Consider the following 10,967-nt stretch of genomic DNA (forward strand, 5'->3'; position numbering starts at 1 on the left):
TAATGTCGCTCCCAAAAGGGACCAGACATGACGAGGGTTAGGGTTACATTCACCGGGCGGACACTGTCTCTCCCATCTCACCTTTTTGTTTTGCTCTCTTGTTTTTGATCCGTTGCTTAGTTATGCAGTGAAGCTTTTAGCTGATAGGCCATTATTACGGACACAGAAGCTAACCCTGAAAACTAGGATTCCTCTAACGGAACCATGTATAGATGAATGGTCCCACGCATTCTAAGCCGCTTCTCAAGTGGGACCCAGTTCATATATGTGTGTCTATATATTCATAGACATAGCGTTTTCGCCGCACTGCTCGTTTGCACTCATTTTTGTTTCGCTTTCTCTTCTCTGCTTCAACAATGGCGAAAATCAAGATCGGAATCAACGGTAATACGTTTCTTCGGTCTTTTATTCTTTGCCATTTCTCGATGTGTTTGTTCTAGGAGATTTCGATCTCGGGCCATGTTTGTGATTGTTCTGCTTTGGGTCTAATTACGCGAAGGATTTGGAAGAATTGGTCGATTGGTGGCGAGGGTTGCTCTGCAGAGCGACGATGTGGAGCTTGTCGCCGTCAATGATCCGTTCATCACCACCGAGTACATGGTACCATGTTCTGTCTTAACATCTTGCTTGCTCTGTAAGGATATTTATCCCTATGGTTGATCGGTTGGGGACTTAGGGTTTGCGATCAGTCTTCAGAGATTGATCATGGTTTGCTCGAGTTTTTAATCCTTTGTTTGGAGCGAAAACGTTAGGATTTCTAATAAACAAATTGGAAATGCTGGATTTCTACAACTTGTAATGAAAGAAGGAAGTTTTCTCCTACAGAATGCAAGATTCAAACCAGTTCTTCTAACAATAATTCAAGAGATTTCTTGTATACCCAGTTTAAAACTTTACCCTTTTTCCTGAAATGTTTTCAAATGATTTGTGTACAACAGTACAAGTATGATGGAATTCAAGAATCTAGAATGCTTCGTGTATTTGTGTATGATGAATGTATGCAAGATCTGAAGACATTTTATTGGATTCTTTTAGTTATTCCTTCAAGCTTCTAACTTTAATTTCGGTCAAAACGTTGAAAAGAAGTCCGAGATTTGGAGGTTATGATCATTGATTTGCTCTTTACTCTTTCCTTTCTGGGTATCATGTAGACATATATGTTCAAATACGACAGTGTTCATGGTCACTGGAAGCACCATGAAGTGAAGGTGAAAGATTCCAAGACCCTTCTGTTTGGCGAAAAGCCTGTTACTGTCTTTGGTTCCAGGTTTTGTAATGCCGAAACTTTGCCCTTATATTTGCTTTGTTTGCTCCTTCAGACCAATGTTCTTATCTGAATATAAAGTGTCTGTTCTAATGTTTGGTTGGATGATTGATAGGAATCCCGAGGAGATTCCATGGGGTGAGGCTGGAGCTGAGTTCGTCGTGGAATCCACGGGAGTTTTCACCGATAAGGACAAAGCTGCCGCTCACATTAAGGTTTTCTGTAAAGCTATTTTCTGCCTGAAACCTTATCTAAGAACATGCCATCTCCGTTCTGTTTGTTGACATGGAAAAGTTTTCAAAGATATCATTTCAAGAAAGCCTTCATATATAAACTGTGATTTGGTGGATTTACAAAGAAAAATGGTGTGGGGTGGTTTTTGAAGGGGGGAGCGAAGAAGGTGATAATATCGGCACCGAGCAAAGACGCTCCAATGTTTGTGGTGGGTGTGAACGAGAAAGAATACACCAGCGACCTCAATATCGTCTCCAACGCAAGCTGCACCACCAACTGTCTTGCTCCTTTGGCTAAGGTCTCTCTCTCCCGTTGTTTTTACTCTTTCTTATCCACAAATGATCAGACAACGTTTCTGTTCTTCGATCGAGGAGGAACATACAGGCATGTTCATGTATATATATTCTAAATATGAGATGGGTATGGATGGATAGGTGATCAACGACAAGTTTGGGATCGTGGAGGGTCTCATGACCACCGTTCACTCCATGACCGGTTAGTTACTCGAAATCCTACATATTTTGAGAAAAAGTTTTAAATTTCGTATTTGAACCTCGAATTTGGATACCTAACAAAAACGAATCCAAGATATTCAAATTCGGATTTGAGTAATCCGAAAATCACATATCCGTGATCACACACTTACTCCTAGTTTGTATCATGCAGTGGTACGAAGTAAAACCAATACCTAATAAGTTTGTTTTTTTTTCTTTTATGAATGAATAAAAAAAGCGACGCAGAAGACGGTGGATGGGCCGTCGATGAAGGACTGGAGAGGGGGAAGGGCTGCGAGCTTTAACATAATACCGAGCAGCACTGGAGCGGCCAAGGCCGTAGGGAAGGTTCTTCCCGAACTCAACGGGAAGCTGACCGGAATGGCATTCCGTGTTCCGACAGTGGATGTCTCCGTCGTCGATCTCACCGTTAGGCTCTCCAAGAATGCCTCCTACGACTCCATCAAATCCGCCCTCAAGTATGTATAACCACTGACGCCTTCTTCTTCTTCTTCTTCTTGTGTGATTATATATTTCCATTCCGTACAAACAGAGATTTCTACATATGATGATGATGATGCAGAGAGGCATCTGAAGGGAGTATGAAGGGAATTCTTGGCTACACGGAGGACGACGTCGTATCCTCCGACTTTGTCGGCGATAGCAGGTACGTACGTGTGTTGATTGTACGGCCGACCCCAATGAGCCATAGTTTTAACGTCTGAATAATCGAGCTGTATTTAAAAAAAAAAAAAAAAAAAAAACCATGTTTTCGTATGATGAATCATGGCATGATGGGTGATGGATGGACAGGTCGAGCATATTCGACGCGAAGGCGGGAATAGCGCTGAACGACAACTTCGTGAAAATAGTGTCGTGGTACGACAACGAGTGGGGCTACAGCAACCGTGTCGTCGACTTGGTCCGCCACATCGCCTCCCTCAACTGATGACCTCCCTCACCCTCTCCAAATATCAAGCCATTGTTATCATTATTCTCTGACCCAAATAAACAATGCGTAATAGCATCATGCTTTCCTTAGCCTACACGAATAATCTTATCACATTTTTACTCTTCGGCTTTATTACATTACATTTGCTTTCTCAAAACCTATCTACAGCTTTTTTTTTATGCATAGATAAATTATATAATCCTACAAACAGTGAACGGTTAGAACAGAGCCGTTTTCTCGGACACTCGGGGCATGACCATGACCATGCGAACCAACATGATCACATCAAGATGGCGAAAAAGGAAGAATACCCATATGGATTCCAAGTGCCACTTTTATTATATATATATATATATATACACACACATGCAAATTGTGGGCTCACATTCAAAATCACATGAATTGAATGAAATACCTACACAGAGAACATATATATATATAATAGAAAAATTCGCACATTTCCAGATTGAATCAGTCACGCGTACACGCAACTGTGAGGGGGGGGGGGGAGAGATAGAGAGAGTCGTTTCAAGGGTAAGAATAATTCTGCAAAGAGTCAGGAACACCGCAGAAATTTCTTTTCACAAAAGAGTTCATCAGAAACAGAAGCCATAAAACCTCATTTATGATTTAAGAAGATTCACAGACATAAAAGATCATGCCATGTCTTGCCATACTCCGCCTGCAGTTACACGCACACACACACCACAATCTGTCAGACAACACATCAATATCAAGACCTCAGTCCCAAAAACAACCAAGATTTCCAAGGAGAGTTATGGAAAGAACTTACCAAATTTCCCTCAACGGGTAGAAGGGTTCAAGGCAAAGAGCATGCTTTGTCCACCGGGAAGGTAAGCCACGTTGGGAGACCTAGCAAGTGTAGCAGCAATCTCCCTCGAAGCCTCGATCCTCCTGAGCTCGATCAGTCCCATACCTGCCTTCGCCGTTGCATCAGAGATCAACTGAGCAGCCTCACTCTCACCCTCTGCTCTTATAACAGCAGCCCTCCTCTCCTGATCAGCCTTCATCACCACAAACTTCGACCTTTCAGCCTCCTGTTGCGCCACCTGCTTCTGCTCTACTGCCCTCGAGAACTCCACACCATACGACAAGTGTGTGATTGCTACATCATCCAGCACGATGTTGAAGTCCTTGGCCCTTCTGATCAAGGACTCCCGGACAAGCGCTGAGACCTGGGGACGCTCCGTGAGGAGCTGGTCAGCGTTGAACTGAGCCACCACTGCCTTCAAGACCTCGTTACCTATCGAGGGAAGAACCTTCTCATCGTACTCCAGGCCCAAGGTTTGAAAAATGTACGGCAGACGCGATTCCTTCAACATTTAATCACCATATAATAAACACATGAACCCATAAATCTCCAAAGTATAAATGCCAGAAAAAACATGAAAATGCGGCACAACATGTTGCAGGCATACATTATGCTTCAAGAGAAACTAATCAATCTGTAGTGTATACTTTGATCATAGTAGAAAGTCAGGGAGTAGCTTATAAGGTTTTCTTTCTGAAACATTCAGCTCTGGAGTAAAAACGATTCCACGTTCCTTGATCCAAGGGTCGTTCTCACAAGCATCCAGGGTATATAACATAATGAATTGATAAAATGTAGATTGCAGATGGAAAAGCAGATTTGCCAGCCAGTTTGTCGAACACTGCGGAAGCATATCGGAGTCCCAAATCATATGTAAACTATAATCTCCGAGGTTATATATAATCTTAAATAGGAGCAGTTTAATCTATGCAGCAATCGAGTAAAAAAACAATTCCACCTCTTTTAGTCCGAATTCTTACTCAGATAAAACAGTGATCCATGAAATCGGAACACCCAAAACCCTGAACCCTAAAATAGAAACATCGTCACCAACAACACCCGAAACATTTGAAATCTCATCGGACATCATCAACGGAATCAAACACGATCTAGAGAAACCAAGGCAAATTCGACAACAAAAACTTGAAAAGAAGCAGGATTTGATCTACCTCAGGGCGAGAGAGAACACGAAGGGTGAGATGAACCATCTGGAGATCCTTGGTACCGGAGACGGATGAGAAAGTGTGAGGCCTCGTACGGATGTCGAAGATGAACGGTCTCTGAAGCCACGGGACCAGGAAATGAGTGCCTTCACCCACCGTCTGATCCAATACTCCCCTGAACCGGTCGAAGAGCACCGCCCTCTCGCCACCATCGACCGTGAACAGCGACGCGTTCACCACGGTTGCCGCCGTGCCGAGCCCGAACGCCGCCTTGGCGAGGTTCGATAGGAACGAAACCGCTGCTTGTTGGCTTCCCATTTCGCTTCTCGATGCCTTGGAGGTTGGAACAAGACGAAAACGTGAGAGAGAGAGAAATGGGGTTTGCTAGGGTTTATGAATGAGATGATTCTAGAGAGAGAGACGGGAAGTGGCTTTGAACAAGCCTCACATGGGCCGAAAGTTAAAAGTTAAACTTTAACTTTCGGCCCAAATTAATGATAGATGATGCTGGTTTTGGGCCCATAATATAAACATTGAAGCCGCATGATGCTGATCCGAGCCTGATAATTTTATAAAAATAAAAAATAAATTAAATTTAAATAAACATAACAACAACAAGAACAGCAACCACACCATATGAATAAATATAAAAAATGAGCAAAACCATATTTTAAAAAATAGATATTTTTATAACAAATCTTTTCTGAATCGAATCCCAACAAAATTCGAACTGAATAAACATTTAAAAACAAAAAATTCAAACTAAAAAACAATCGGTCCCAAACTCATCTACTTACAACCTTGTCAAAGGAAATCTAATTTTTTTTTACAACACTTCCATTGTATATACGCCGGCATACAAATATACATACAATAATAAAATTTGATTCAATAAACATATCACAGAATATACTCAACTCAAAATTTAAATTTGCTACATATGAGTGGGCGTAACTTATTATTATTATTATTATTATTATTATTATTATTATTATTATTATTATTATTATTATTATTATTATTATTATTATTATTATTATTATTATTATTATTATTATTATTATTATTATTATTATTATTATTATTATTATTATTATTATTATTATTATTATTATTATTATTATTATTATTATTATTATTATTATTATTATGATTATTATTATTATTATTATTATTATTATTATTATTGCTACTGCTACTACTACTACTGCTAATATTATTGTTATTGTTATTGTTATTATTATTATGATGATTATTATTATTATTATTATTATTAGAGTGGCCAAGTAATAGAATCAGAAAGTCGCACGGTGACCTAAGCACGTTATTGAAATGTCAAATGTTTCGCTGTCCAATTTTGATTTTAATTATTTCACATTCCCCTTTTTAATATCTTATCATGCTGCAATTTATTGGGATTTCTAATGAAAAAATATAATTTTGAATTCATATTATTAAAAAAACATATATATTTTATTTTAAACTGTATCGCATTTTGGTATCAATTCATATTACGTCCAATTTCCATATAAAAATACTTATTTTTAAAACAAGATAATTAATTGCAAAATTAAAATTTCAATTAAAATTTCAAATTTTGGATTTAATCTGATTTTACTTAAAATTCGATATAATTAAAATACTGATTATTCAAATTGGATTTTAGGTATTCAATCCACCCGACACACCCAAGGAACATTTAACTTCAATTTTTGATTCGCAGCCAAATAAACTTTTTTTTTTTTGGAAAAGCAGACAAATAAACTTATCAAATATCATTAAAAAAATAAGAGAAAATGGCGTAAAAGCTACACACTTTTAATATTTTTTTATTTTTTATTTTATTTTCAACAAATATAAATGAATGAGTATTTTTTATATTTTTGTTTTCCATATCCTAAAAGTTGACCTACAACCCAACCCTTGTTTGCAGGGTGAACGCGTGTATTATTCATTTCTCCAATGCACACAAACAACATATATATTTCATTCTTTATTTGATCGTGTTTACTTCTTTTTTTTTTTTGGTTAAAGTTGATCGTGTTTACTTATATAATGAAATTCAACGAAGTTTCAGTGTCAAAGTGATGCAGAGAATCTAAGTTTTTTCTTTGCCCTTTTCCGGGAAAAAAAACTTATATATATATATATACACACATATATATTGTGTGTGTGTGTATGTGATCTTTAATTTTAACATAGTAATCCGATCAGAAAACTTGAAAAAAACTATAATTTATTAATTTATCTGTTTTTAATCAAATTTAAACTATATTTATGATACTAATCATCTGTGAATTCATTATTTTTTTTTATAAATGAACAGCTAGAGAAGCAAACAATATAATAAATAACACATTGTGGAATATCAACAATTATAGTTATTAGCAAGCACAATTATTTTAGTTGAGCCCCTAACAATAGATGATGTCCTTAAATAATCAATCAATAATATTGTAGGTATCAAATAATTATGCAATGTTTACACATATATATGTGTAAGAATGGCCAAAAAAAGACCTATAAAATTTAATTCATTAATGGGGGATAACCCACTTGACTGCTAGACACAAAAATATAATACGATTACAAATAAATATTAAAATTAATGAGCCGTGAAGTGAAACGATTCTTCATTGACCGACAATTTCTCCGAGTCTTCCTCGTTCCATTTGTCATTTGGCATTTCCACGAACCTTCCCTTTCCTTTTCATTATAAATTATAATCCAATATAGGACGTATTCAAATTTGTTATTTAAAGCAAAATGGCAGAAAAAAAAAAATAAACATGAGGTTTTGGGAAAAATGAACCTTGTAAGTGAATAAAAAAAATACATGAGCTCCTTCAGTTAATATATATATATATATATGTGTGTGTGTGTGTGTGTGTGGCAATAAGGTTATACATGTAAGATGGACATTGGGTGCGTATGATCGAATATTAAGAAATTGTATTTTAATTAATTCGGCAGAAAATGTCTTAAATGAATTCTATAAATTAATCATTGCTCCATCGATATACTGTACCAAGTTGCGTGAATCCCACAAACATGTACATAAAATGTTTACATCAATTAGTTACCCATCACGGTGAATAATATATGTATTTAAACCCAATCTGGTAGTTCAACCGATTAAACGGGACGCAAAGCGTTTGTTCCATCCCGAGTTCGAATCTCAGGCTGGGGAGAGAGCGCATAATTCAAACCACATGGCTAGCTTCCGACCCCGGAATTAGTTTGGGCCTCGGCCCAGGAAACCCGGTTACCCAAAAAAATATATATGTATTTACAAACAATTTTGAAATATCTTTCGTATATACAGCAACTGGTTATTTAGTTATTCTATTTGTTAGATAATTTGAAGATTTTCCAAGCACTTCATATATATATATATATTTTTAAATTTGAATAATCTCAACTATTGATTTCGGATCTCCATATTCGCGTTGTTTCTGAAAGGAACGAATACATATAAGCATCTGTGTTTGCATGCATGCGTGTACAGATATCAATATTTTCAGTTCTCATCAATAATAAATTATAAAAAAAAAAACTGAAGCGTAAGCATATGGTATCCGTCGCCAAGATCAACGATAATACAAGATTTAAAAAAAAAAAATAGAAAGTAAACGAAATGGAGAGGAAATTGCGCCTAAATATCAGTAAAGGGACTGTTTGGATAGAACACGTTTGCGTTGGCAAAACGCTTCGTTCTAGAGGGATCGCAGACGCATTTTCCAGCGTTTGCAGCTAAGAAATGGTAGAGAGAGCGAAACACCAATAGCATTTATTATTCATATATTTGGGGTATTATATATACATGCACACACCCTTTAACTATGTTTAGAATGAATCATCAAGCCAAGGGTAGCTATATTAATCACAACATGGCCCATATATGGAAATAGGAATGAACCCTAAAGGTCTAGAGATGAGAGGAGGACCATCATGCCTATATACATACATATATATATATATATATAATGATGAATTAGCTAGGATATTATGGGATTAAATTGAAGATTGGTTTCGAGATTAAAAAAAAAAACAGTCATTTTTGGAAGGATGAAGGTATAGTAATGGTGGGTTGAATATTCGGAAAATTCCAGCTCATAAACCCTTTGCCCTCATCATCTCTAATTAAAAATACTTTGCCAAGTCAAACAAAAAGCTTCCCTTTTGAACTCTCTCTCTCTCTCTCTCCTTAAACATTCACATTCACTGTACATACACATCACACGCATGTGTGTATATATATATATCCAAGTCGTGAAAGAATTGTACGTCTCTCTCTCCTCCTCTCGCCTTTCCTCTCTATATCTCTCTGTGCCGCCATGGGAACTCAAGCTCCTCCTGAAGATTCATACCACAGAAATGTTAGTCTCTCTCTCTCCCTCTAATCTCTTCTCTCTCTAAAAACCGCTACTGTTTATACACTAGGTTTTTTTTCCGTTGTAGTTGTATTTAGTTTCATCCATAAACTTTTATGCAGAAAAAAGGTTCGAATCATTATTTTCGGGTGCAAGTTGTGGTTTATTTTCGTCGTAAATTCAATGAAAAACATCGAAATCTATTTATATTTATGAATGTTTGATATTTAAAATACTAGACTTTTAATTAGATGTCTGAAATTAGTACGTATATCTATAATGTTTGTGAGGTGCACGTCTACTGAATATTAGTAGATGAAATTTCTTATCAAACACTATTTTCTATTTATATGTTACATATATATTCTGATATGAATTGACAAAACGTAACGTTTTTTTGTAAGACATTGACTCGTGAGTAGCGACTTGTCTAAAGGTTTGAATTGTTTTTCTACCAATGAATGGTTTGGAAAAAAATATATACATATTTCGGTATTTTTATTTTCATGAAATAAAAATTGGTAAAGGGATCGCCGGATCGATATACACTGTGTGGCCGGATCTAACGATCTGGGCTGGGCCCCTGTTAAGTCATGACTTTTCCTAAGATATAGGAACTCCGAAACCTACCCAAAAGTTTAGAGATTCTACAAAACTACGCCTGAAGTTCTACTTTATTCTTATAATGCCCCAAAACTTATTATAGTTTCTATTTCAACCCTTACTGTTTCTATTTTGACATAGAATTCTGCTAATTTTTGCTTTTGTGATCGACGAATAACAAGATTGACGAAAAGCTAGCGAGACAGAAAGAGATCGATGATTGGCTGCCGATCACATCGTCGAGAAACGCGAAATGGTGGTACTCTGCTTTTCACAATGTCACCGCCATGGTCGGTGCTGGTGTCCTCGGCCTCCCCTATGCCATGGCTGAGCTCGGCTGGTAATTTTTTCATTTTCTCAATTTCACCCCCTATTTATTAATCTTTCAATTTATACCCCTGTCAACCCCAACACTCCGTTCTAGTTTAAACCAACACTCCGTTATAGTTAAACATGAGGTTGAATGTTTGTCTTGAAAAAAGAAACAAAAAAAAAAGTTACAGGACCGGATCAAACCGAACTCGTCGGTTAACAAGCAATATAACCAAACATAACTATTTTCCTTTGTAAATGTCCAGGGGACCAGGTGTGGTAGTACTGGTCCTGTCATGGGTAATAACACTGTACACACTTTGGCAAATGGTGGAAATGCACGAGATGGTTCCAGGGAAGAGGTTCGACCGTTACCACGAGCTCGGTCAATACGCGTTCGGCGAAAAGCTCGGTCTGTACATCGTTGTGCCGCAACAGCTCATCGTGGAAGTCGGAGTGTGCATCGTCTACATGGTCACTGGTGGCAAATCTCTCAAGAAGTTCCATGATTTGGTCTGTGAAAACTGCAAATCCATCAAGCTTACTTATTTCATTATGATCTTCGCGTCGGTCCATTTCGTTCTTTCTCATCTCCCCAATTTCAATTCCATCTCCGGTGTCTCCCTCGCCGCCGCAGTTATGTCTCTCAGGTAATTGGGACAGTTCCTGTCAGTTTATTGCCAATAGAACAAGATTCATTAGATTGGTATAATGTATTGTCCAAATCCGGTTCCGGTTCA

General features: G+C 37.2%; 3 protein-coding genes across 4 annotated transcripts in view; 2 read left to right on the top strand and 1 right to left on the bottom strand.

Annotated features, from left to right (window-relative positions):
• Positions 1–29: 29 nt before the first annotated feature.
• On the top strand, positions 30–3,123 carry LOC104823967 (glyceraldehyde-3-phosphate dehydrogenase 1, cytosolic). The gene is made up of 9 exons (XM_010555788.2): positions 30–384; positions 500–600; positions 1,152–1,267; positions 1,380–1,479; positions 1,650–1,796; positions 1,933–1,993; positions 2,231–2,471; positions 2,576–2,659; positions 2,806–3,123. The coding sequence occupies exons 1-9, from the start codon at positions 357–359 to the stop codon at positions 2,939–2,941; spliced, it is 1,014 nt and encodes a 337-aa protein (XP_010554090.1). The 5' UTR covers positions 30–356; the 3' UTR covers positions 2,942–3,123.
• A 339-nt stretch (positions 3,124–3,462) lies between these two features.
• LOC104823968 (prohibitin-3, mitochondrial) lies at positions 3,463–5,337 on the bottom strand. Of its 2 annotated transcripts, none has more exons than XM_010555791.2 (3): positions 4,946–5,337; positions 3,738–4,278; positions 3,463–3,656 (listed from the first exon to the last, which is right to left on the bottom strand). In XM_010555791.2, the coding sequence occupies exons 1-2, from the start codon at positions 5,255–5,257 to the stop codon at positions 3,748–3,750; spliced, it is 843 nt and encodes a 280-aa protein (XP_010554093.1). In that variant the 5' UTR covers positions 5,258–5,337; the 3' UTR covers positions 3,463–3,656; positions 3,738–3,747. The 2 variants fall into 2 exon arrangements, with proteins under 2 accessions (XP_010554093.1, XP_010554092.1); XM_010555790.2 differs by having other exon boundaries at positions 3,463–3,626; positions 4,946–5,335.
• A 3,868-nt stretch (positions 5,338–9,205) lies between these two features.
• LOC104823969 (lysine histidine transporter 1-like) overlaps positions 9,206–10,967 on the top strand; it is a 3,344-nt gene continuing 1,582 nt past the window's right edge. The window contains exons 1-3 of the mRNA XM_010555792.1: positions 9,206–9,318; positions 10,098–10,255; positions 10,494–10,877. Coding sequence (XP_010554094.1) covers positions 9,277–9,318; positions 10,098–10,255; positions 10,494–10,877 — 584 coding nt within the window. The 5' untranslated portion in view covers positions 9,206–9,276. The remainder of the gene's footprint in view (positions 9,319–10,097; positions 10,256–10,493; positions 10,878–10,967) is intronic.

Source organism: Tarenaya hassleriana, unplaced genomic scaffold, assembly GCF_000463585.1.
Source record: "Tarenaya hassleriana unplaced genomic scaffold, ASM46358v1 Cleome4, whole genome shotgun sequence".
Lineage (NCBI taxonomy): Eukaryota > Viridiplantae > Streptophyta > Magnoliopsida > Brassicales > Cleomaceae > Tarenaya > Tarenaya hassleriana.

Bases quoted from the DNA above. Each gene is read 5' to 3' on its own strand.
- LOC104823967 (XM_010555788.2), top strand. From the start codon at position 357: ATGGCGAAAATCAAGATCGGAATCAACG. The intron at 385-499 runs GTAATACGTTTC...AATTACGCGAAG, and splicing joins AATCAAGATCGGAATCAACG to GATTTGGAAGAATTGGTCGA. The intron at 2,660-2,805 runs GTACGTACGTGT...ATGGATGGACAG, and splicing joins GACTTTGTCGGCGATAGCAG to GTCGAGCATATTCGACGCGA.
- LOC104823968 (XM_010555791.2), bottom strand. From the start codon at position 5,257: ATGGGAAGCCAACAAGCAGCGGTTTCGTTCCTATCGAACCTCGCCAAG. The intron at 4,279-4,945 runs GTAGATCAAATC...TAAATGTTGAAG, and splicing joins GTGTTCTCTCTCGCCCTGAG to GAATCGCGTCTGCCGTACAT.